At 45.3% G+C, this 25,474-nt stretch overlaps 3 protein-coding genes across 5 annotated transcripts; 1 reads left to right on the top strand and 2 right to left on the bottom strand.

Annotated features, from left to right (window-relative positions):
• Window positions 1-98: 98 nt before the first annotated feature.
• LOC115246431 (retinoblastoma-associated protein-like) lies at window positions 99-14,243 on the bottom strand. 3 transcript variants are annotated; one of them, XM_029848530.1, is made up of 28 exons: window positions 13,966-14,243; window positions 13,757-13,887; window positions 13,016-13,136; window positions 12,719-12,822; window positions 12,470-12,604; window positions 12,345-12,383; window positions 12,155-12,204; window positions 11,891-12,001; window positions 11,657-11,802; window positions 11,466-11,543; window positions 10,644-10,753; window positions 10,484-10,558; window positions 10,280-10,367; window positions 10,084-10,200; window positions 9,946-10,002; window positions 9,761-9,792; window positions 9,571-9,647; window positions 9,269-9,489; window positions 2,934-3,049; window positions 2,400-2,554; window positions 2,159-2,304; window positions 1,976-2,080; window positions 1,770-1,883; window positions 1,507-1,655; window positions 1,359-1,389; window positions 1,132-1,274; window positions 1,000-1,046; window positions 99-914 (listed from the first exon to the last, which is right to left on the bottom strand). In XM_029848530.1, the coding sequence occupies exons 2-28, from the start codon at window positions 13,864-13,866 to the stop codon at window positions 850-852; spliced, it is 2,742 nt and encodes a 913-aa protein (XP_029704390.1). In that variant the 5' UTR covers window positions 13,867-13,887; window positions 13,966-14,243; the 3' UTR covers window positions 99-849. The 3 variants fall into 3 exon arrangements, with proteins under 3 accessions (XP_029704390.1, XP_029704389.1, XP_029704391.1); XM_029848529.1 differs by having other exon boundaries at window positions 13,757-14,243; XM_029848531.1 differs by lacking the exons at window positions 13,757-13,887; window positions 13,966-14,243 and adding an exon at window positions 13,255-13,719.
• Window positions 3,564-5,589, top strand: LOC105417487 (lysophosphatidic acid receptor 6-like). Its single transcript, XM_011611523.2, has one exon. It carries the CDS (start codon window positions 4,054-4,056, stop codon window positions 5,128-5,130), a length of 1,077 nt encoding a protein of 358 aa, XP_011609825.2. The 5' UTR covers window positions 3,564-4,053; the 3' UTR covers window positions 5,131-5,589.
• Window positions 14,244-16,879: 2,636 nt separating the features above from the next.
• LOC101069620 (sodium-dependent proline transporter-like) lies at window positions 16,880-24,789 on the bottom strand. Its single transcript, XM_003971224.3, has 14 exons — window positions 24,507-24,789; window positions 23,105-23,327; window positions 21,481-21,612; window positions 20,306-20,513; window positions 20,088-20,226; window positions 19,861-19,995; window positions 19,681-19,784; window positions 19,483-19,607; window positions 19,086-19,198; window positions 18,867-19,004; window positions 18,686-18,785; window positions 18,383-18,501; window positions 17,794-17,967; window positions 16,880-17,697 (listed from the first exon to the last, which is right to left on the bottom strand). The coding sequence occupies exons 1-14, from the start codon at window positions 24,570-24,572 to the stop codon at window positions 17,527-17,529; spliced, it is 1,947 nt and encodes a 648-aa protein (XP_003971273.2). The 5' UTR covers window positions 24,573-24,789; the 3' UTR covers window positions 16,880-17,526.
• Between the last annotated feature and the right edge of the window lie 685 nt (window positions 24,790-25,474).

Raw genomic sequence — 25,474 nt, 5'->3', positions numbered from 1 at the left:
AAACCACATGTATGATATAAGTGGACTCACACTAGTGTTCCAAAAGAATCGATGTGGGGGAAAGAAAGACAAGAATTATTAACTGCTTTCAAACAACTAGTTCATTAAAGAGTAATATTCCATTTTTAATTTAAAAACTTTAATAATCAACATTTTTAGCAATAATTTCCTTACAACACATGTTCTTTTGTTCTTTGTCATGTCATATTCTTTTAAAGGCGCTTCCAATTTCAAAAATTAACAAATGTGACCGCCGAAAATCTTTACAACCAGAAGTAAAACAAAACATCTAAAAGTACATACACATAGATCGTATAACAAAGAGAAATTAATCAAATTTTGGACCTATATCAATGTGGTTTGAGTGCAAACACAGAGGGCCTCCACGAAATAAATCCAATTGTTTTATAGACCTCCTCTAGAACGTTGTCCTTTTCAAAATAAAAGCACCCTCTGAACATGGCATTTAAAACTTTTAGGAAGAGAGCTCATGATTTCACCAAAGATGTGGCATCATGATTTATATAACTCAAGTCTGAAGAGATGTGAGAGAGTGAGAATTAACCATCTCTTTTCTCATCTGTGGATGAAAACAATGATCCTTTACAATAACCACAAATCAATAACACTTGTAAAAACAAAAGTAGTGTCCAACAGGTCAGAGTTTAAATTGAAAGATATTTAACAAAGTTCAGTTAAAACTTCAAAAACGAGAATTAAGTCCTCTATTCACATATAACTCCTCACACAAAGTTAAATACAAACTAAAATCTGACACTAAATGTACAAAGAAAACAGATCTGACTTCCTGTGTGAACAAACAGTGCAGGACAGCTCAGTAGGTTCCAGTTACTCCCTCCTCGATTCGGCGTCTTCCTTCATTTTCTGCTCCTGCATGCGACTCCGAGTAGAGGCTATGAGACAGAAATAAAGGAGAGAAAGTGTCACTCAGAGTAAAGCAAAAATAGGAATTTAGCGTATGAAGCCGGTGGGACTTACTCATTTCTGTAAGTTTCTGTATCAGTGTGGAATCTCCTCCAGATTTGCTATGAATTCAAATGTAGAGAATAAATGAAAAAGAGGTCCATTCTCTTTGAAATGGCAAATATCATATCTACAATCATGCCAAACCTGCCATCGCCCTCATCCTGGCCGTCCATATCAAATCGTAACCTCTTGAGAGGTTTAGGAGTTGATCCCAGATCCAGGCTCCTCTTAAAGGAGCGGTCGCCACTGTTGACCATCTGGTTGATCTTCTGAAACCGATTAATTAGCTGCAGAAAGACAGAAGAAACCAGAAACGTGAGGAAGCTCGCTGCATTCTGCCCTTGGTAAAACCAGACCAACATGGCACATACCCCAAAAGGTTCCCCAATTGATACCAACATCCTGCAAATGCAAAAAACAAATGAATGAATGAACAAACCATAAATAAAAACAGATGTTTGCAACCCTTTCTTTCATTTTCCCCCACAACCATCCCTTCAGTCTGTGACCCAAACTCACCGAGAGCGAGGAGTCATCATGCCCGGAGACATACGTGGGCTTTTCATGGGAGAGATGTAAACGTTGCTGCTAACAGGCACACGCAAAGGTGAATTGGGGAACTTGTACGGGCTGCGGGGAATTTGTGGGATGGGAGAGAGTGTGGGTGGCTGTCAAATCCCAAAGAGAAAAAAGAAAAAGAAGTTAACGACATGCACATCAATCTGACTGCAGGGTGATATTAAAGTCCAGACAGGTGCTTCTGTGGTGGATGTGTGTCATACCCTGGTAGACGCGTACTGCAGGATGTTGGTTTTCAGTTTCTGCATGAATACTAGGTTGTAGAAGACAATAATGGAGTCATAGTTTCCGTCAGTGGTCAACACATGCTTGAAAGTCTGCAGCGTGGGAACACATGAAATGAATCCGATAGAATTTCATATCATATTTCAAATGCAACAGTCATTTAAAAGGAAAGAGGAGCCATTACATCCTGGCTGGTGTTGGGCATGTTCTTGTATGCTGTGACGATGGTCTTGAAGCGCAGATCAACAGTCTTTACTTTGCAGATGGCGTACATGGCACACATCATCAACTGCAGGAGCAATGAGACAAACAAGAATAAGACACGGTCAAGTTAATAAGAGCACACCAGCAAGTTTAGTCAGGTGACCTGGTCAAGGTGACGATCTCTCATCAGCTCGTGTTCGTGCTGCAGAGTGTGCTGGAACAGGGTCCATATGATCGGCTCCAGCTCAGGGTGAGAGGACAGCAGGTAAGAGCAGAGCATTTTCAGCCTCGTGTAGGCCAGCCGGTACACTGCAGAGACGGAACGAGCCACAGTCCTGTTACACCTAAAGAGCTCAGCTTCAAGGAACTGAAAAAGAACGTTCAGGAGGCAATCGGTGTCTTACATTTCTTATAGAAGAGACTGAGAGAGTTTGACTTCAGGGGTCGTGCAGGCTGGCTGACAGGCTGAGTTGGAGGTTGAGATGAGGCCTGAGTGTTGGGAGAGGCTGCCGTCTCAGGGGGGAGGACGCGGAGACCCGGACGCACCGGGGACAGATATCTAAACACAATGTACTCTGTCAAATATGTAAAATATCAACATTCCCTTCAAACTAAATGCTCATAAGAAGACCTAAAATATGTCTATATAATACAACTAAAATGGTTATTACAGTTTCAGCATAAGGTTTAAATGACTTTCCAGTTACAATGAATCCTGTAAATTAAAAAAAAAAAAATGTACAAGGATGTTTCATATTCCGACTGAATCTTTCCCTTTGTCGAGCTTTGTTGTTTGTGACTGTGCACGAGGCTTGTAAATATATAAAACAAGACTGAAAATTAAGTGGGAATGTTGAGTAAAGTACCAGACACGTACAACCTAGCAGAGACATTATAGAAGTGAATTAGTGAGTGCTGCGTGCACGGGTGGAACTCACAGGTCTGCGGCAGTGTGGTTGTGCTGTAGTGGTTGGCTGAAGTTTGCTGTAGTTTCCACCTGTTCTGCCGTTTCCCCCTCGTGCTCCTGCCTGAGTAAATCAAACAGAGGCGAGCCCTGCACAGACACACAAACTCATGAACTTTCTGCCTTTATTTGGCCGGCAAACCACAATTAATCTCTTTAAGAGACCATTTCTGCAGCTGTGACTTTCATTTGCTGCGAGTAGTGAGTTTATATATATATATTGTGGGAAACGTTGAGGCTGACAATAATTCACGTGTTGTGTGTTCTTACAGGGGGATGGGGGGTGGTTTACTGCTCAGCTATTTCCACATTGCCTGCAGGTACTGACTTGCTGCTTGTACGTTCTAATACCAAACATGCCGCACCTAGCCGACGCCACCACCTGACGGCATTCGGTGACAGCAGCAGGGCCAAACTGTAGGGTAGAGAAATGTGGCAGTCCTGGTCCTTTCCTTTTGGCATGAAACATTTAAACGAATAAGAAAAATTTCCCAGAAGTTTGTGTAAATGCAGGTGTTACATTTCAAAGAAAGAAGTATGCGCCTACTGTAAGGCTGACTGAATTTCCCATATGCAAAACAACGGGAGGACTTTCGTCTCACCAGTGGCTCCTCCCTTCTAGGCTCCACACCGACTTCTGCTATATTCAAGCCTCTGACAGTCTACTAGGGTTGTGATTTATGACAGGCAGCAGAAAAACTCCTGGAACGTGAAAGCAACGATCGCCAGCCCCCCCCCCCACCAGGGCTGCTGCGGGAATAAACAGGAGAAGGAGAGCAGGAGCAAACCAGCTGGCTGTTCACAGATCTGAGGAGGGTTCTCATCCACAAGAAGAGAAACGCGACCGGGACAGACTGAACGCTTCATTTGAATGAGGAGTTTGGGACCTGCGGTTCAGGTCTTACGCAAGGAATACTCAAGCTGAGCGCTTTGGATAACCCTGCAGGTATTTGGTGGCTGTGCTATATGCTTCCATTTTCATTATCCAAGAACTATATCGCGCGCTCTGCAATAACTCAGGACGGGACGTCTGTGGGTCGCATATACAGAGGAAGTACGCACTAAATGTTCCAAATTTGGCATTTTGAACAAAAATGTCTATCAGCACTACTCCAACTCTTGACATCAGCACAAATGCCAGTCAAATGACTATGAGCTGTATCAAGAGTGATGAGTTCAAGTACCCTCTGTACAGTACGGTTTTCAGCATTGTTTTTATAATTGGACTCATATTCAACCTGATGTCTATATACATTTTCGCCTGCACGCTGAAGATGCGGAACGAGACCACGACGTACATGATAAACCTCATCGTTTCAGACTCTCTCTTCGTCCTCAGCCTGCCCTTTCGGATTTATTACTTCAGTAATCGTAAATGGCTGTTTGGAAGTGTGCTGTGCAAGGTCTCCGTGGCTCTGTTTTACACCAACATGTACGGCAGCATCCTCTTCCTCACCTGCATCAGCATTGACCGTTTCTTGGCCATCGTGCACCCGTTCCGATCGCAGCGCATACGCACTAAAAGGAACGCCAAACTAGCCTGCTGTGCAGTGTGGGTGATGGTGCTCTCTGGAAGTGTGCCCACTGGGTTCCTCTTGGACACCACCTCGCCCGACTCAACTACAAATTACTGTTTTGAAAATTACTCCCAAACGCAGTGGAAGTCTGAGCTATACAAGGTGGTCGTATTTATCGAGACCATGGGATTCATCATCCCTTTAATGCTCAACGTCTTCTGCTCCATCATGGTTTTACGGACGCTCAGGAGACCTCAAACCATCTCCCGCGGAGGGGGACTCAACAAGTCAAAAATCTTGAGGATGATCGTTGTGCATTTGCTGATCTTCTGCTTCTGTTTTATTCCATATAATGTCAATCTGATGTTCTACTCCATGGTCCGTACCAATGTTCTGAAGGGATGCTACGCAGAGTACGTGGTGAGAACCATCTACCCCATTGCTCTGTGCCTCGCAGTCACCAACTGCTGTTTCGATCCCGTCATTTATTACTTCACTTCAGAGACCATTCAGAGCTCCATCAGACGAAAGTCCACCATGTGGTACAAAGGTGTCAGGCTGTTTGACAGAATACAGACCGACAGCATGCAGAACAGTCCAAAAACAGTTCCAAAAAGCATTAGTCTGAGGACTACACAAAACAATGACATTTGAACTTGCAGCCCGACTGTCATGTGACACGGCGACTGAGTGGACATTATTCTGAGGACAGCGGGAGATGCAGTGTGACCCTCAAGATCCAGAAAGAAAACCATCCTAGCATAAAGACGGTTCCTCTACTGGACAGCACGGACTTTAGGCTGGCTCAAGTTTGTAGATTGTTCTGCCAGGAAATGAATTTTTCTATGTGTACTAGAAGTGCCAGACAATGTAGGACTAACCACAGTTGTGTGGTTAGTCCTACATTTTCAGTTCCTGTTTTTAAAAAAATAAAAAAATAAAAAAAAGCAGCTTTGAAAATGATAAAGCAGTATTACAAATGTAATGTACAAAACTAAGCATTTTAAAATAGTTGTGGCCTCAAAAGGCTTTCAAGCACTTTATATTGAGTAGGCATAGAAGCTTTTATCTTTTTTATTGAACCAGGAAATAAAACTATTCTTAACCGTAAAAGCTTTGGGAGCCTGAAATTCATTTGATGTTTAACAGTAGGGAGAACAATGTGTTAATATGTCACCAGTCTTAGTCACCAGGGCACTAATCTGCAGGTATTACAGGTGCTGACTCTCACAGGCCAGTACCATGTAGATAAAGCCAATAAACCTCAACATGGGAATTTCAGGTGCGGTCAATGTTTTGCGCCTAAGTCACCTGCAACCGACTGCAGATTCAGAACAAAATCAGAGTCGAGTCTTCAGTTTTAGTTTAAACCAAAGTCTGATCTGGAACTGAGGCATCCAGCTGCTGGTGCCATCAAAATACCGCACCCCTATTCAAATCCACATGGCTCACACGGCTACATTACTGATAACCTAGTCCCTCAAAACTAAAGTCAAAGGGAGCGTGCAGACACACTGTGGCGTGCATATTTGACTCTTCTTGTAAATGTGTGAGTGAAACTGCATTCCAGCAGAGAGGCTTGGCCTGAGGGTCTGCACTGACAATCCTCATCACCAGACGCATGTTGTGAAACCCAAGCAGGTGAGAACTTGCCTCTGACGGCAGTAGGGCGTCTCTAAAACAAAGGAAGGTACGGATTTGTGTAGTCCCGAGACAAACCTGCTCATTAGCCGAGAATAAAATCAAAACGTACCTAATGTACAGCCATTTTTAAAAAAAGAAAACACTAGTTAGTACTCCACTTCATGATGCAACCAGACTTCCTCATGTACTAATCTGAATATGTGTTTTATACAGATGTCATTTTGGCAAATTTTCCCAACCCAAATACTAACACACTTTTAGTTTCATTACACAGACACATTGGTTGACTAGCTGTCAAATCCAAACTTGTATGAGCTGAAAACCTGATCTTTTTTAGACAACTGTTGCCGTAGAGGTCTCATTTTGCTTACAGATGGGTGTCAAATGAACATAAACAGGAATTCGACCGTCTCATTTAACAGAAATATAACTGCTGTCATTCAGAAAACGAGGACACTCCCACGTTCATGTAGCGATCGTTAGTGCGAGTTCATTAAATTGGATGCAAAGAACAAACTGGCAGAAGAGTGTGTAGAAGGACGGAGAGAGGGAGAGACTGACGGGGACCAAAATGGGAGTGTAGGCGTGAACTGCAATCAGTTTCATTTGCACAGCCACAGCCTCACAACATCCCATCACTGCATGGATGCTATCCCAAAGCTGGTGAGTAATTCCTTGCCATTGTTCTTCAATCCTACTGCGTGTTTCCTCTAAAGGAATAAAAGTCCAGAATGAAGCAATTAATGGTCCTTTCCTCAAGGTTTGGTGGATAATGTGCGGATTAGAGGGTCCTGTAGGGTATTCTGACTCACAAGAAAAAGAATAATCAACTTCAAATAAGGGCAGGAATAATTTGAAAGGAAAAAAAAAGGGAGAAAATGTGTTTTAGTTGCTAAAATTGTCAGGGATAAAGGCATTTATGATAAATTAGAAACAGTTGTGCTAGTGTGAGTGACTTCATAATAGTTTTTATAGAGACATTCATGCAAAATTAGGGCAATTTTTTTTAATTCTCCCATGGACGTTGTGATTCAACTCTTTCACTGAGAGGAGAAAAAAATGGGTAAAATTAGCAAAAACGTTTTTCCGGAGCTCCACATATTATGAAGCAGAAATATGCTCACAAAGTGCAGCCAAAAGAATTTTAGATGAAGATCTGATAAATCCACACAAGTTTATGAGCACCAATAAATGTGGAACAGCAGAGTGATAGTGCCACACAACCATGTGTCTTTTTGCCCCCCTAATGAAACCAAATGTTTGCTTGTTTTATGAGAGCAGGAATTTGCAGTTAAATTTTATTTGCAGTATTCACCCGACGGTCGCCAAGCATATCAAATATTAATCCAGCCGTGTTAGCTGTAGCACTGGATCCGTGTCTCTTCAGTAAATTTACATTTCATAAAAAAGCAGAAGTTGATTAAGTTTGTACTTGTTGCAGGTTTAACTGCTCCAACAGAAGCAATAAAGACACCCTCGCCTTCTACCTTAAGTTTACTTAAAACCAGTCTGATTTGAGGACCGATCTGCATTTTTAAGCACCGGAGAGGTGCGGCGTGTAAAAACATGGTGCTGGGAAACGCCAGCGACGAGCCCGCCGTAGCACAGGCGCCTCTGTCGAACTGCACCGTAGACATCAGTTACAGCCTCACTTTCTATCAAGTGTCCTACAGCGTCATCTTCCTGGTGGCCGTGGTCACCCACGGCATGGCGTTGCACCGACTGTGCCTTTCTGCCTGCACCATGAGCAGCACGGCCATTTACATGATCAGTCTGTCGGCTGCAGATCTGTTTTTCGTAATCTCACTCCCTCTGAGAATCTACTTCTACCACCAGAAGGCCAGAGCTTTGTCCTCAAAGACGGGAGACGCATCCAATTGGACCTCTGGTGTCGTATACTGCCACCTCACCTTCATCCTCAAGTACATCAGCCTGTACGGAGGCATCTTCTTCCTCATGTGCATCGCTGTGGACCGCTACTTTGCCGTGGTGCACCCGCTGGCGTTGCCACACCGCAGGATGCGTATCGCACAGCTGGTGAGCGGAGGCATCTGGTGCCTGGTTCTGGGGATCAGCCTGGGCCTGCCCCTGCTCCGCTCCGCGGCCGCGCGGCCTCAACACCCCTGCCTGCTCGACCCGTCCTCGCCGCATCACCACGCCATCATCCTGGTTGCCCTGGGGTTGGTTCTGGGGTCGTTTCTGCTGCCCGCCGCGCTTCTGCTCTACAGCTACTGCAAGGTGCTGAGCGTGCTGCGCCACCCCAGACGCCGCTCCCGCAGCCAACTTCGCAGTCGCCGACACACCCTCACTGTTATTTACTGGGTGCTGGGGGTCTTCCTGGTGTGCTTCGTTCCGTACCACGTCAACCTGCTGGTGTACACGCTCACGCACGTGGGGCTGCTGCAGCACTGTGGCCTGGCCAAAGCGACCATGGCGCTGCACCCTGTGGCGCTGTCTTTAGCAAGCTCCAACTGCTGCCTCAATCCACTCATCTACTATTTCTCCAGCAGTCTGGTGCACAAGGAGGCGTCTCATAAAGGCAGCGGTAGCCAGTGACAGAATAAACGGAGCGATTCTGACAGGACAAAACGGACCAGCACACGAGGTAGCGTGGAAAAAAAAAGAGCCATTACTATGAGCGTTCTTGGTTCCGAGAGCACTTGTTTCCAAGTTTTTGTGACCCGATTGTACTCGGGTGTTGAAGATTGTTAGACCTGTTGTTAAAATACGTCTCCAGGACGAGACAATCAACCAATCAAAATCCAGCCTATCAACACAGAGCCCGTCCTCAAAATACGAGTGTCTATCAGTTACCGCTCAGCTTGGCAACACGACAGGCTCGGAAACGTTACGTGCCAGCTTTATTTTGACACAAAATAATGTATTTAAACTATTCCTAATGTGTGGATTTTTCCTTATGTAGTGGGTCCGCCTGTTGAATTCATGTAGAACAACTCATTTGACATATATAATGATCAAATATTTCTGAACACGTCGATGTTGTATTTATATAAGATGGTGCACTCCGGATATATTAAGAATAGATTAGGGAGCATCAGCATGTGAGTTGTCTGTATGTTATTTACTAATTTCATTAAACATTTCAACATTGTAGTAGCTGTAGCGTTGTTAGGGGATACAAACTGACCGTCCTCCATGCAATCCTCTCCATGATGAGGTTCTCACAGGTCTCCAGGTGTTTCACGATGTCTTTGCTCAGAGTGGGGTCAGCCTTGATGAAACTCTCGATGACTTTGTAGAAGTCAAAGGCAGTGAGTTCGACCACATCCAGTATCCAGGGGAAGCACATGTTCCTTTCTGTGGCGTCACCGCCGCCCTGGTTGTATCCCCCGGTCTTAAAACTGCTCTCTAATCACAAGGAGCAAACATTTTAGGTTTATTGTTTTGATTGTGATGACAGTGGATCTATAAACTAATTACAGGGCGCACCTCCATAGGTTGCCATGACCACCTCCAGAGCACAGGCCAGCAGGGATGTGTGGAACGTGGAGTCATTTAGGAGTTTGCTAGAATAAAAATCAAATCGGCTTAACAGAAATCAATCATACACAATCAACGGAAACAACAGCTGGCAGCGAGTCAGTGAGCATCACCTCGGTAACCTGATTTAAATACACACCTGAAATTTTGGACCGACAGCCGTTTCTCTTCCTACAAAAAGGAAAGTTTAGGGTTGCGTGTTATATTATGGATTCAATTTAGCATTTCACAGGGAAATAATGAAATAACTGCTTGTGGAACATTTTGTGGAGACACGGGAGGAAACAGATTAAGCCGCCGTGAAATTAAATGAAATAAAAGTACCGATTTCAACATCGCCTCCATGATTTTGTAATACAGCTTCACTCCAAGGTTAAATCTCTGAAAGGGAAAAGAAGTATATAATCAGGTGTGAAATGTAAAGATTACTGCCACGGTTGCTCATCTCCTCTTGATTCCCACCTGTCTGCCGAGCGCCACGCAGTGGGGGCCGACGGCCTGACCGAACCTTTGACTGAACGTCTCCCCGAATGTCTCCAGACGCTTTACTACATCCTGAGTTGGATCCACAGTACAATTCTATTGACAGGACAATATGGCTGTCAAACTGTTCAGACCCGTCATCATTTTATTTGTCAGAAGAAATTCAAAAACCAACTTTGAAATACGTAGCCAGGTTAGTAGAAGGCTGGTCCCCGCTGGAGGTGAGATCTCCCCGCAGCTGCTGAATGGAGGTCATCGCAGCTCTGGTGACACAATTCAAACTTTGTTTAGTAAGACATATTCCTTTTTTTAGATACCAATAGCTTTAGAAATAAAATTCCTGTACCATGAATATGTCAATGGGTAAATAGAAAGTCACCTGATTGGAGTCTGAGGAGGGATGAGGGTGCTGTCTTCATCTGACATCTTCTTTGGTGTTCTCTCTACCTGAGACCTGAAGGCAGGTAAACTGTTTACGTGCCATTATCTGAACTCAACATTCATGTAAATTTGCTGCACAGTGAAGAAAGAGAATTTACATGTCAACTTTGGGCACAAGAACAGTCTCATCTCCATCCAGGAACAGCCGTCCGTCAAAGTCTCTGCTCTTGAGGTAATGTTCCTGGTACTGTTGGTCGAGGCCTTTTCCCTGTGGTGAAAGGGTCCAAAGTCACAAGTAGCTAAATGACTCCCGACATATGAGGGTAAACACTGTTGTGACACCCTTTTCCGGTCTGCCTGACATTTTTTGGATTTTTCATGTACCAGAAGTGCTAAATACTAATTATTGTATTTAGCATCATGATTACAATCTGACTTGTGACAAATCAGATTAATTAAATGTAATTATGTGGGATGTAAATGGATTCCATTAACCTCTCCGTACTCATGCAAACAAAATAGTCCGACTTGCAGAGATCAGCTCTATAAAATGTTTTTCAATACACACTGGTCCCCTGCTGAGCATCAGATCGACATGGTGAGACCTACACAATATTCACACAGTGCAGTTGTGCAAATAAAGTACGCACCCATCTGTTGCTGCGGCAATGTCGCCATAAAACAAATATGTCAATGCAGTGTTTCTGTATGAGCAAACAGTAGTGTCCTGCCTCTGTTTCATGCCTAACTCTGTAATGTGCTGTTAACACACCAAAACGATCCTCTTCCTGAACACACATTTTCCCTGACATCATATAATGTGAAAACAAACAGGTAGGAAATGTAGGGGGGGCAGCCAACAGCTGTCACACACTCGTTCTATGGTGGCAACAATGAGCGGAATGAGATCAGCAGTGGAAACATAAGTGGAGAGCAAGACAAACAGTGACGCAGGTGTTGGGACAATCAACCCCACCAACCTGAGGAAGATGCGCAGATCCTGACAGATCGAGTGAGTCCAGGAAAGCTGAGAAACTGGTCTGATACACATTCTTCACCTGCAAGCAAAATATAGGTGTAAATGAGACAAGATACGTAGTTTGTAAAGTTGTAGTTGTGCCAAAAGTTCAGCTATAGTATATCTATAGGAAACAGGGCATGGGGCTCATACCTCTTCAGAATTGCAATCATTCTCTTGGCACAAGGTTTTGAGAAGCTGTAGATCCACCTCTGACTCCGGAAGTCGGGACTTAGCTTTGCTCTGGCTGCGGCGAGCTGTTCTCCCAGGAGGGCTCTGAACTTTGCTGATCGCCGATTCTGAGCGATAAAAGTACACCAACTCTTTGTCAGCCCTCGTGACAGCAAGAATTCTATGACAAAAACATACAGTGATCCTGAAACTCACTGTAAAGAGGTTGGAGAAGATCTGGGGGGCAGCGCTTGATGCAGAACTCCAGGGTGCAAAGGAGCAGCTGGAATGATATGACCAGGTCATCCTCCATCTGCAGAGCTCTTCCTGCAGAATGTAGCACATGAGATGCATCAATACAACAGAGCTGGAGGAAACATGTTTTTCCAAATGGTTTATGGCTGAAAATCAAGATGGAAGGAAAGCGCATGAAAACTACACCATCAAATGTATTTTGTTACGTTTCGACGCCTAACCTACCCTTTGCCAAAAGAAACATTGTCCAGCAGGTCCGAATGGTCTCCTTCTCTCTGGAAAAAGACAGTGGACTGTCAGGCTTGCATCTACATCATATATAGAATAGCACACAACTGTAAAAACATGACCTTGTAGATACTAAACTAGTGCAACGTGTACAGACTCTCACGTTGCAGAGAAATGTCCAGCTTACTTGTTCTCAGAAACCGAAGCAAAGACGCTTTTGCATGTTCTGAAAGAAAAAATAAACATATCAATTACGAACCTTCGCCTGGACATCTTTGCATGTGTCAAGCACCTGTGGATGTCTCCACTTACTTCTCAAACCTCTGGTAGAGAGCCAGCATCACATCGTACTTCTTCTCTAGATGTGACAATGCTGAATTCACCTTTGTGCTTATTGTATCCAAGTTGACATCCATTTTCCTCACTAGAGCCAAAAACTGCTTTACACTACAAAATGAAACAAAAATGTCAGAGGAAAAAAAAAAGAAAAACGAATACAAACCAGTCATTTAGAACTGAAAACCAGTCTGAGTAGTTGTACAAATGATGTTTGACACTCACTTCAGACTGACTGCTTTCAGCAGCTGAGTCAGGGTGAAAGAGGCCGTATCCATGTCGGTCACTGTGGCAAACAGACACGACCCCCACAGGCTCTTCTGGCTGTCCTGAGATTAAAGCAATTACATTTTATAAAAGTTTTCTACCATTTATCAGGGAGATGAAGACACAAATTACCCTGCAGACATGTGATCTATGATCCATATACATGGTTTTATCCTCACTATAATGCTAATTATTATAAAGGAGCAAAAGAATCTCAGGTCTCCACTTTAGAGAGACGTTCCTGTATATACGTACTTCGAGTTCTTCCACTGAGTCTTGAATAGTTTTCCACAACGTCCAGGCATGGTCACACACCAGATCCGTGACATGCAGACTCTTGCACAAGGTCACAAACTCGGTTTCCTTGTCTCTGTGTCTAGAAGATGGAGGTGATAAATCAGCAATGACAACAGAGTCAGTCAGAGTCAGCACATCTGTACAGATGACCCAGTCTATAACATAGTGAACTCTTTAGATATGAAAACACGTTTTACACTTTTAGCTGCAGGACACCGACCGACTGTCGACCGGTCCGACATAATCCAGTACCATGGCGCCATTTAGCCAGAGCTTCTACACGGATTTACACTTCGCTCAGTGGTTTCATGTCTAAAATCACTTCATTATCTTTGGTTTATTCTCTTCTGTCGGTTACCCAGAGTCCAACGTTAGCAAACTCCGATACAAACAAGGACTGTCGTCTTGTGTCAGGTCACATGACACCGTGATATACCATCGCCCACCGGTTGTTAAAGATGTATATTCTATAAGTAGTTGCATGTGGTCGAGACGTGTTAATACATAATAGTAACGACTTTTATTGCGGTCGCACCGTGGAGCAAAGCGAAGCAGCCCCTTATATTTAGCAATAATAACACACAGCACACTGTAAAGTGAAGCTAACATCACCAAATACTCCGACAACAGTTGTCAAGTACATAATTATCCGTAAATAAATGAGGTGGATTTGAAAGGGCTGAGCAAGGTTTGTCTTACTTTTTAAAAGATAACTCTGTACTCTCTTTCTTGTCTTGAGAAACACTTTCAGCAATAGGCTTCGGCTCCTTGCTCTGTGACACCACGGTGTTGCGCTTTTTAGGTGGCATCTTTGTATCTAGTCAACGCACCTAATGGTAAAATGTAGTTAGTCAAAAGCAACTTTCGAAAATATAAATTCAACGTGCTAAGTTTAAAGCCCTACGCACGAGATTCGAGACAACAATACAACAAAATCCGACTTCCGGAAACGGCGACTTGTACGTTTGATTTGTATCAATGGTTTGCGGCGCGGATGATCGGGGCGGCGGGTGTCTCAAGACTTAGCTGCTTTTTAGATGCCCATTTCTGATAGCTTTGAAATTGCAAGTCATTCATCGAGTTTTCTGACAAGAATGATGATGTTTGCGTGAGTTTCTATTTATAAGCAGCTCGACGCAAAAGCTCAACATAAAGTCGGGTCGTCGGGACGCCACGATAACACAAAACGAACTAACCAAAACCCACGCGCTTAAAAACGCGGGAAAATGTCTACGCAACATCCGCTTATTAGCATTTAAAGTCGGAAGTCGGAGATGCAATTGACGTCACAGGCGAATTGTTGAACGGTCCTCTGTTGATGTTGAATGGAGTTATTCTACTGGATAATAAGTGTTCGAACAGAAAGATAAAACCGTTGTTCCATGTTGTTTTTTGGAGGTCAATTATCATGAACAGACTGGAAAAGAGCAAGGCTCCTCCGTTACAAATGTTGTATTCCAGTTAAAATAAAGAAGTACACTTTACATAGCTTCACAGCAAATTGGTAACAGCATTGTTGCAAAGTTTACAGGCATAAATGCCTTTATTCTCTATTATTCTTCATTCTTTTGGGCGCAATACATCTGAGAAAGTGTGGACTGAATTTTTCGATTACTTCTGTGCCATAACTTATATTTACCCTCTATATAAAATTGTGCATTCATCTTACTTTAAAAAATATATATATAACAAGATCTGGAACTGTATTTTAGACTATTCACCCTTGTAAAACAAAATAAAAATGTTAAAGCTTAAGAGTGCTCACAGTGTTTTTAATTTAGATTGATTCTTTTTCTCTGTGACCCTTGTTATTGTCTATGTAACCGGATGGTTAATGTGTATGTGCATGTCTGTTGTATTTCTCTCCTGCTTCCCCAGTCTGTTTTTTTTTTGTTGCCATGGTGTTCCCGGCAGGTGTGTGACATGCCCCTGAAGACACCTGGTGCGGCTGATTTGTGGCCACTGGTGAGGGCTGCTTTATATGCCTCAGCGTTTTGGGTAGGGACCCTCTTTCCCTCTTTCTCCTCCACCACAGCTAGTTGACATAGTTTCCCCTCTCCACCCAGCTGTAAACCTGAAGGCTGAGTGTGATGCCTGGATCCATTTTTTTTTCTTTTTTGTGTGTATTGAACTATAATGACTGTTAATTTTAAGCACGTGGAACTATTATATTAATTTTTAAATAAAGGTTAATTCACTGTGCATCGTGTCTGTGGTCAACACCCAGGAAGGCAACTGTTAAATCTTCAGGTGAAAGTCCTAAGGTGGCGTTGTGGCCGCTAATTTTGTTCAATCTGCCACATGTCGTCTGAAAGCAAGAGGAAAACTATTCTTGCGCTTGGCTTTTTTTAAATAGGAGAAGTTTCCTGCAAACTTCAGACATGGTAAATGAAGAGGAAGAACAAAGGCGGAGATGTTGAGTTTTCTTTTGGCGTGTTTCATTGTTGTTGTTGTTTTTTTGGTTTTTTTTAAAAAACTAAGTGCGTCAACTGTCATCCTAAAAATAGGATATGTATAACCTACTTTCATAAAATAGGCTCCAAAGACAACAGAACTAAAAGCTGCTCATGTTATTTCAAAGTAACTTGGGGATCTCAGAAAGGGCTCCAAAAATGTTCATCTGTTGATGTTATCAGACCAGTGTGTCTAAATGTTGTTGATCACACCTTTACACCCCATATTACTATTGGGAAAACAATGCTGTTTTGAACAAACGTACAAACTGTGTAAAAAGGTTTAGTATTTATGCAATAAATATAGTGCAAATGATGGTTTCAGCAATAATAGAATCATAGTTTAAGGGTGGCCTCATCATGCCCTCAACCCGTATACTGGGCTGACTTTAGCTGAGCCAGCGACTCCTTGTGACGCCTCTGACTGGACTCCATGGGATCAAGAAGGAACTGGAGGACTCCTTTTTGTTTGGTATTGCTGGCCTGTGGCTGCTGGACCAAGACCTCTGCTGTGACACCTGAAGGCCAAACAACCTCCGGAACCTCCACGGTGATGCACCAGCTCTGCAAGAAAATGGCTTCTTTTCCTGTGGATTTGCTGTGTTCCTTTGTTGTTGTTTTTTGTATACCTTGATGAGTGTCTTCCATTTCCTGGATTAGGACAGAAGGAGTCAGAGACGTGGCTGCTGAGGTTCTCTGCTGTCTCTTGCCAATGAAAAAGCTTGGCTGAGGTGATTAGCTTTGTCCTTCAACCTCTCTACAATACACATAATAGTCTATCACACATGGAATAAGTGAAAAATATTTTGCATATATCAACCTTTTTTTGCTATAACCATTTAAAAATGTATTTTAAAGACAGAGATTCAAATTTCATACTAAACGATATATACTGACATTTAATATATACACATGTTGTATTCTGATATTATAGATAATATCAGTGGCATGTACCTAAGAACAATCAATCGCTACTGGTATAAAAGTAGAAAAAGCTGTAATTACTAATTATATTAGCGGTTTGTATAAAGCAAAAACCGCGACAAACAGCGTCCTCGTGTGGCCAAATTGCACACTGCTCCTTCAGCTGCCATGTTGGGGAAAACTGGACTTTTCACCTCGCTTTAATACGAATTAATAATTAAATTGAAAACCATAAAATATACTACCAGTAACAATAAAGGATAAAACTGGAAACAAAGCCAAATGCAGACCTGGTCGAAGAGACTCTTCCAAAAACAAACACGCAGAGCAATGCACCTTACCCTTTTGAGATTCAAGACATTACACAACATACTTCCTTGAAGGTTATTGTTCAATTTGAAAAAAACAAAAAAACTTTTATAATTAGGAAATAAAGAACAAAATATTTAAATATCCACTTAAGGGTTTTTATTTCCTTTTGCACTCGTCCAGCACGGCCGTGGTGTTTGCACTCCATCCATTTACAGTTTTTGGCCTGGTGTAGCAACCGCAATAACTTTTTAAAAAATAAACTCTGGGTCCAATCAACACAACAAAGTCAAAGAGTGAAATGAAGACATCAGTCTGTGCACCACAGCGTGGACAAGAGTTCATTTGTTGAAATTAGTTGATTTATTCGGTCATTAATGTTAAACGTCATTTGATTCGATCCTTTTTTCCCTCCAAGGTATTTCAAGTGATCCTCGACGTGTCTGATTCATCCTGAAAACAGTCTGATGACTTTAGGTCCCTTCTGAAGCTGCGTCGGTGGTCGACGAAGGTCGTTCTGCCAGGTGAAATCTTTCCCCCTCAGCCTCCCCGTGGCTACATGAGAACCTTTCTTGTGACTTACAGATTTATGTCCGAGATTCCCAGATGCTGTACTTACATTCTACACCGTATAAAAAAATAAAAATACAACTGAAATATACACAGTAATATAAATAAAACCATAAATCTACGCCGCCCTGCAGGACACAGTCTGGCCACCAGCCTCGCTGGGATGAACAGCACCTAATCCTTTTATAACCATTCGCTCGTCGGGTTTCTGCCTCACGCTTGGCTCCCCGCCTCCCACGTCAGCGTGTTGAAATCCATGTCTGTGAGAGTGACGGTGAACGGAGCCTCGACCCTCTCCGGCTCCATCTGGGCGCCGGGCCTCCCGCCGCTGCTGGCGTTGTTGGCCCTCCAGGAGTTCAGAGGACGGATTGATTTTTTGAAACGCTGCCATAAACGAAAGAAAACCCGGGAGAGAAAGAGCAGGTGTCAGAGGTCGAGCCTCCTAGAGACAGAAGCATTCAGAGAGGGGGAGACGCTCACTTCTTTTAGCGTTCCCGTTTCCTTGCTGATGGCCACGATGGCCCAGATGAGGATCTGTAAACAGCTGACTGTGGCCATGCACACCCCCAGCGCTTTACCCCATCGGGGATACACGTAGGGCCCGTAGTGGAGCGTCGTGTTGTACATCTCGATGAAGATGTAGGTCAGGATGAACTAGAGCCGCAGAGCAACCGGGTAGGTCACAGGGTGAAGAAAAGAAACAGAAGCTCAACGTCAATTCCTGCTATTGGGTTACAGATAAACATGGAAGGGAACATTTGAGCCCTGGTGGCTACAATTTAAACATAAATCTTCAGCATTTGATCTTCACTGTCCAAATCGGAGTCTTGGAACTAATATGCTCAGGTCTTTTGAATTAGTTTGAGGAAGAAAAATATTTCCAGAAGAATTGATCCATTTGACCGGAATGCTGTTCTCCTGCATCAAAAAGTGAAAGTTCTTAAAGACGAGCGACATGAACCACAGCACTGGGGAGTTGAGGGTTTAAGAACGGTCAAAAGGTGCAATGCAAATACACTCATGATGCTGCGCTCACAAAGCAAATATGAATTGGGATGTGTTTGCTTACCAGCAGAAGGAAGGGCGTGAAGAACATCCAGCATGCTTTGAAATAAAGCACCACTTTGCTGCACCAGGGGGGGCAGTGGCAGATCATATCAAGGATGTCTTGACAGAACTGGTTGACCCCTAAATGAAAGGTGTGTGTGAGAAATAAACTACTCGTGGCTGCTTTACATCAATGTTAATGTAAAATAACAATCGTTTTTAAAAAAAAAGCTGTTATATTGTCCTATAAAACAACGTGGACGTGATCACATTAGAGGGGTTTCCTGTGACTGACGGGGGGATGGGGGGGTGTGAAAGTGAATACCATAGAAGAAGGAGATGCCAAGGCACATGAAGAGAGCGATGATGATGAGGCCAAAGCTAGTGCTGAAGGAGTCAATGAGAGTGAACCAGTAAATCCCACCCTGTGAGTACAAAGACGGGACGGTGAGGCGTGACCACAGGGCAGGCGCGTTCCACAGACACACTCACTGTAACACACTCACGTCGGTCACCAGCAGGAGACCCATTAGGTAGAAGCAGAAGCACAGAGCGGCCAAGAACAGAGACTTGTGGAACGTGTTCAGTCGGAGTTGGGGAAACTCGTCCAGCACGGCCGTGGTGATGCCCTCCATGTTGCCGAACTGTGTGGGCCAGCGAGAGCAGAAGGTATTAAAGGATCCGTCGCTGTTGCGGTGTGTGTGTGTGGGTGTGTGAGGCCTTACCAGTGTATCGATCCCCAGCATAAAGAGCATCAGGAAGAACAGGATGGACCAGAACACTGAGCCTGGCAGCAGAGCAAGGGCTTCTGGGTAAGCAACAAATGCCAAACCAGGACCTGAGGCCAAAAAAACCCACCAAAAAAACAACAAAAATAAAGAATGAATCTAAGTAATATTTTAATAGAACACAAAACTGCTGATTACAGCCAAATCACATAAAACAAAGCTGAAGTCTCTTAATTAATGTTTAACATCTGTATCTACACATACAGTCTTCAGTATAAATGGGAATAAACTGTCTAAATAAACCTTTTTTCATGTACATAATTCATTATCATAGCGTAGAACAGAAAAAAGGTAACTTTGTCCATAGAGTGACTAAAACCAGTGTGCAGCGTACCCGTGTCGGCCACCTCTGCGACGGGCACGCCCTTCTTCCAGGCCATGTGACCCAGGATTGAGAAAATAGCAAATCCTGCAAAGAAGCTGGTGCTGCAGTTCCCGATGGTGATAATCAAAGTGTCCCTGAAATGAGAAGCGGCCGGGTTAATTCGGACCCGCAGCAGAGAGCCGACAGCGGAGCGCAGGACAAGCCGACCTGATGACGTTGTTGTCAAACTTATTGTAGGACGCCATGGAAAGGAGCCCCCCGACGCCGATACCCAAGGAGTAGAAGATCTGCGAGGCCGCGTCGTTCCACACCTGTGACCAAGTCAGACCCACAACTGCTCGATGAAATCCTCAACCGGCCATTTTTGAGAAGATATTCGGGCCTCACCTGTGCGTTGGACAATCTTTCCCAGTCCGGCGTGAGGTAGAAGGCGACGCCCTGAAGGGAGCCTTCCAGGGTGGCCCCTCTGATGACCAGAACGATCAGCACCAAGTACGGGAAGGTCGCCGTCACGTAGACCACCTGAGGAAGGCAGACGGGAGAGCGGCGCGTTAAGCTAGCGGCCGCACTGGTGCGTTGGTGCGAGCAGGAACAGAAACGCTGCATGGGGTCACCTTGCCGGAGCTGCGGATGCCTTTGAGCATGCACAGGAAGATGAGGATCCAAGCAGCCAGGAGGCAGAGGGCCAGGGGCCAGCGCACAGGGCCTGGGTCATGGAGGCCCTCGCTGTTTACGACGCCCAGCACGCGCTCGCTATGGAAAACAGAGCTTTAATCATTCCACTGGCATATCAAATGTGCAACATAGAAGAGAGAGGTGGGGGCACTCGTACTTCCAGAAAATCTCCGACGGGCTCAGGACTCGTCCGGAACCGTTTCCCGCGGTGTTGTTGCCACAGAGACCAGCGTTAGCTAGAGCGTCACAGGACCAGGGCAGGGGGCTCTGGAAGGAGCTCCCCAGGTAGTAGAAGGTCCAGGCTATGATCACGTTGTAGTAGAGGCACACCAGCGTGGACACACACAGCATCCCGATGCCAATCCCTGCAGGAGGAGAGCAAAGAAGTCCAAAAATCTCATATTCCCACATCCAGGGGCGCCGGGACGTACAGGCCTTGTTCGTCCACCACAAACCAGTTTCTCTTTTTGTCGTCATCGCTCATTCACCGTCTGCCAAGCTGCTGCTGGAATTACTACTGTCAAATTAGCCGTGACAGACACATGACAGAACATGCTTTTCCGGTTGAGCGGGAGCCGCTCCGCATTTCTTTGGTTTAGAAATAAATATATATATACAATATATATATACACACACACACACACACACACACACACACCTCAAGCTGCTCAGGAATGTCTAAGGTGCGCTGGTGTTTATTCCTGCAAAACCAGTTATTGTCAGTAGTGTAAAGTGGGGCGGCCTCAAATCTTTGATATCTTTGGTAAACTATGAACGGATGGGCGGAAGCTTCATCCCTGGACACCAGGAAAACAGGCAGCAAAAGATCTGAACGTTGTAAAATGTTCAATTTTCCAAATGAAATAATGTAAACATGTTTCTCTAGAAAAACGGGATTTTGTGATCAATGGAACATCGCCGTTCAGAAGCATTCCGGATGTGCGGGAGCGCAAGGCACCATGGGTAACCGGCACATCCGTGACGGCACCCTCAAGGCTGCACATACAGCTGTCAAACAACACACGGATTTCTTATTATTATTCCTGGGAAAATGTTTCATTTTCCTCTTTGAAAATTTAAAATAGAGTCTTTTTACAGTTTGTGTTACTGATCCAACTCCTAAATAAGCATCATTTTCTAAAACAAATATGGAGACCTCTTGTTACTTTCAACTGAAATTGAAGTTCACAAGCTGGGGTTTTTTTTGTTTAGTTTTTAAAATGTCATTTATTCCAAACTCTGGGGAAATTCAGCTGTCCTGGAGGATGCACTAATGCCCTCAACACACTCTAACCTGTGTAAATACTGCAGCCTGCCTCCGGAGGTCTTTACCTTTGAGCAGAGGGCAGCATTTCCACACCATGATGGGACCGGCTGCTCCATACTGGCCCAGACTCAGCTCCATGAGGAAGAGCGGCACGCCCGTGAAAAAGAGCATGATGAAGTACGGGATGAGGAACACACCTGCGGAGATCACAAACATGCTGGGATGAGGGAGGAATGAGGGAGGAATGAGGGAGCAATGAAGGAGGGATGAGGGAGGGATGAGGGAGAGATGAGGGAGGGATGAGGGCGGAATGAGGGAGGGATGAGGGAGGGATGAGGGAGGGATGAGGGAGGAATGAGGGAGGGATGAGGGAAAGATGAGGGAGGGATGAGGGAGGGATGAGGGAAAGATGAGGGAGGGATGAGGGAGGAATGAGGGAAAGATGAGGGAGGGATGAGGGAGGAATGAGGGAGGGATGAGGGAAAGATGAGTGCGGAATGAGGGAGGGATGAGGGAGGGATGAGGGAAAGATGAGGGAGGGATGAGGGAAAGATGAGGGAGGGATGAGGGAGGGATGAGGGTGGGATGAGGGAAAGATGAGGGAGGGATGAGGGAGGAATGAGGGAGGGATGAGGGAGGGATGAGGGAGGAATGAGGGAGGGATGAGGGAAAGATGAGTGCGGAATGAGGGAGGGATGAGGGAGGGATGAGGGAGGGATGAGGGAGGAATGAGGGGGGATGAGGGAAGGATGAGGGAGGGATGAGGGAGGAATGAGGGGGGGGGTGAGGGAGGGATGAGGGAGGGATGAGGGCAGAATGAGGGAGGGATGAGGGGGGGATGAGGGAGGGATGAGGGAGGGATGAGGGGGGATGAGGGAGGGATGAGGGAGGGATGAGGGAGGAATGAGGGAAAGATGAGGGAGGGATGAGGGGGGGTGAGGGAGGGATGAGGGAGGGATGAGGGCAGAATGAGGGGGGATGAGGGAAGGATGAGGGAGGGATGAGGGAGGAATGAGGGGGGGTGAGGGAGGGATGAGGGAGGGATGAGGGCAGAATGAGGGAGGGATGAGGGGGGGATGAGGGAGGGATGAGGGAGGGATGAGGGGGGATGAGGGAGGGATGAGGGAGGGATGAGGGAGGAATGAGGGAAAGATGAGGGAGGGATGAGGGGGGGTGAGGGAGGGATGAGGGAGGGATGAGGGCAGAATGAGGGAGGGATGAGGGAGGAATGAGGGGGGGGTGAGGGAGGGATGAGGGAGGGATGAGGAATGGATGAGGGAGGGATGAGGGAGGGATGAGGAATGGATGAGGAATGGATGAGGGAGGGATGAGGGAGGGATGAGGAATGGATGAGGGAGGGATGAGGGAGGGATGAGGAATGGATGAGGAATGGATGAGGGAGGGTGCCCCGGGGGGACCTGCAGAGGCAGGTTAGCCGCCTTCTTGGTTGTGACTCGCCTGATTTCAGGACCGATGTATAGCGCTGAGGAAGACGTTAATCCCAATGTGCAAACAATGAAAACTCTGTTTACAGTATGATGGAATGTTTCATGTTGCAACTTCACAGCCGGGCGGCTGGTGAGATTAGAACAACACAGCAAACGCTGGCGGCCGCCCGACCGGGCGGATCAGATCATTACAGGCATTCATTTGTTGCTCGGGCGGTTCCCGAGGTCGGGTGAAGCTCACCTCCTCCGTTACGGTAGCACAGGTAGGGAAAACGCCACACGTTGCCCAGTCCCACGCAGTATCCCATGCAGGAGAGCAGGAACTCGTACTTGCCTCCCCACTGCTCCCTCTGCAGCAGCGCCGGCTGGGGTGGGGTGAGGCAGGAAGGGTCACACTGTGGCGGCGGCGCCGCAGAGCCGTGGCCATTCTGCGTGATGGCGTGCCCGTTCAGGTGTGCTGAATGCTGGAGAGGATGCAGCCAATGAGTGGAAGCAGATCTCGATCAATCGATAACAGGAGCACAGACAAAACACACAGTCTCATTTCATCTTTTTAAAAAAAAAACAACCCATCTGAAAGAGTCAGGAGGTTTGGGCGACCCCTCAGTGGGCTCCTTTCTGAGGACCACGCACGTCTAGAGGAACACCTCGTTTTTTACTCGCCGGTCACAGGGAGGAAGTCAGACCAGAATAAAAGCGCGACTTCTGCTTTAACTGTAACTGCTGCCGCAGCGTTCAGAGATGAATCACCCGGCCATTAAACAGACATGTATCACTGTTCATTGGGATCGGATATTAATATGACATTTATGCAGACGGTCATGTTTCCCAATGTTTGTTTACCAGCCTCATTTGCATGAAATCCACCACTCCCAGTGACCTTAATGTGGTATTAACGACTGTTCCGTTACTAATACACACCCCCGATACGATAAGACGACCTAGATCGGCCATGGAAACCGTGTGTAACTTCTCCTCTTGTGTCAGGCAATAAAGGAGATATGAATTAATCAGCCTGGATTCGCTGGAACGTGGGCAAACATGCAATCAAATCCATTTGAATGCGTTTCTCCTTCATTCAAACTCTTTTCTGGGCAGTTCATAGGTGACAGTAATGATTGTGTTTATTGCAAACAACAATATGGTTGTGGTCATTTTCCTTTGATTCATAGGTAAATCTACTTTTTGATGCTGCTGTTCATTCCAAATTTAAAGGATAAGGGCTTGAAAACAGCAGAAACTGTAAGATTTGTCTTCCCTATAAGAAGTGAAACGGCTTCGGTCGTAAAGCACAAAAACCAACGTCAACTTCCTTAGAGGTGTTTAAAAAAAGGCGAATTCGGCAGAAGAGATGAACAAACACGTAAATATCGAGGACAACTTTTTTGTGCACACACGTGTTAAGTAAACAAGGTGTTTCATCCATTATCTCAGTCTTTTTCTGTATTAGAGACTGAAAGGTGAGAGCAATGCGGTCGGACTGGTTGGACCGCTGCCGTCACATGAAGAATGAGCTCTCCGCAACATCACAAAATTAACCCCCCCTGGGGAAGGGTCTCTAGTTGTCTTCAGTGTAACACATCCACACAGAGCAATGTTTGTTGTGGATGCAGTCCTGGGAAGAGCCCCCCCCGTCTTCCTACCTGCGCCGCGCTCGCACCGGCGGCAGCGGGGCTCTCGGCTGCCGCGTCGCCGCTTTCGTCTCGCATTTCCCCCGCGTCAAAAGCTGCTGCGTCGCTCTTTTCACTCGTCGAACCGCATGCTCCGCCGTAGTGTCCAGCTGGGTGTTCGCTTCGGTACTCCGTGGGTGTAGGAGAGGGGGGTCCTTCAGTCGGTGACGACGAGGAAGCGGCCGAGAAGCGACGCGCAGGAGCCGCCGGGCAACGATGCCGCCTCCTCGCCTCACCTTTGGAAGCGGAGGGCAGGGAGGGGTGGAGTCTGCGCACCTTGTTTTTACATTTCAAAACAGTGGTAATACTGCGTGACAACATGCCTTCCAGGAGAAATGCTTCCTAAACCACAAAAAATACCTGTGAATGACAGTATGACTGAAGAAAGACATAACGGTCAGGGCTTATCAATATTTGGGTTGAAACAATCACTTGGATTGTGGGATAATATGTTCCAGAATTAGCATTTGGGCTTTTTTTTTAAAGTCACTTTTAAAAACTAAAAAATCTAATGATCTTTACAGGTTTTGGTCATTTTGGATCATTAACTAATATATTACCACTAATGTGGCTCCAGGTGGAATAGAAAAAGATCTAAATTTATAGACGGACCACAACATAAATGACCTTTCTAGGTTCACATGAGAAAAGGAGGAAGATGTGGTTTCACTTGAGGGTTTCAAGTGAAACGGTTTCAGCAGAGAGAGACGAGGACCTCTCAGGAAAGGCCTCCGTTTACATAAAGATCAGCCGTCGAGTACGAGTCAGGAGACAATGGTTCTGAAAGACAAACCTGGGAGGGTCCAGTTGATCTGTTTTGACAATAAACTTGATGGTGTGATTTTGCATTTACCTTCTCTGAAGCCACTCGTGGACTTTAATCCACATAAGCTTGTGATGCTTCTCTTAATCCATCCAATCTGTTGCGCGTCTGTGCTTAA

This window comes from Takifugu rubripes, chromosome 15 (genome assembly GCF_901000725.2).
Source record: "Takifugu rubripes chromosome 15, fTakRub1.2, whole genome shotgun sequence".
Lineage (NCBI taxonomy): Eukaryota > Metazoa > Chordata > Actinopteri > Tetraodontiformes > Tetraodontidae > Takifugu > Takifugu rubripes.
The sequence above is the reverse complement of the archived record's forward strand: the minus strand, read 5'-3'. Positions and strand labels throughout refer to the sequence as shown.

Coding starts and splice junctions, on each gene's coding strand:
- LOC105417487 (XM_011611523.2), top strand. CDS start 4,054: ATGTCTATCAGCACTACTCCAACTCTTGACATCAGCACAAATGCCAGT.
- LOC115246431 (XM_029848529.1), bottom strand. CDS start 13,866: ATGCCACCTAAAAAGCGCAACACCGTGGTGTCACAGAGCAAGGAGCCG. Junction 3,050..9,268: donor AGAGGATTGCATGGAGGACG/GTCAGTTTGTAT, acceptor GTGTCTGTGCAG/GGCTCGCCTCTGTTTGATTT. Junction 2,081..2,158: donor GAGATCGTCACCTTGACCAG/GTCACCTGACTA, acceptor TTGCTCCTGCAG/TTGATGATGTGTGCCATGTA.
- LOC101069620 (XM_003971224.3), bottom strand. CDS start 24,572: ATGCGAGACGAAAGCGGCGACGCGGCAGCCGAGAGCCCCGCTGCCGCC. Junction 20,514..21,480: donor ATGCTGCCCTCTGCTCAAAG/GTAAAGACCTCC, acceptor CTCCTCCTGCAG/GGATTGGCATCGGGATGCTG. Junction 19,199..19,482: donor CGCAGAGGTGGCCGACACGG/GTACGCTGCACA, acceptor TTTTGGCCTCAG/GTCCTGGTTTGGCATTTGTT.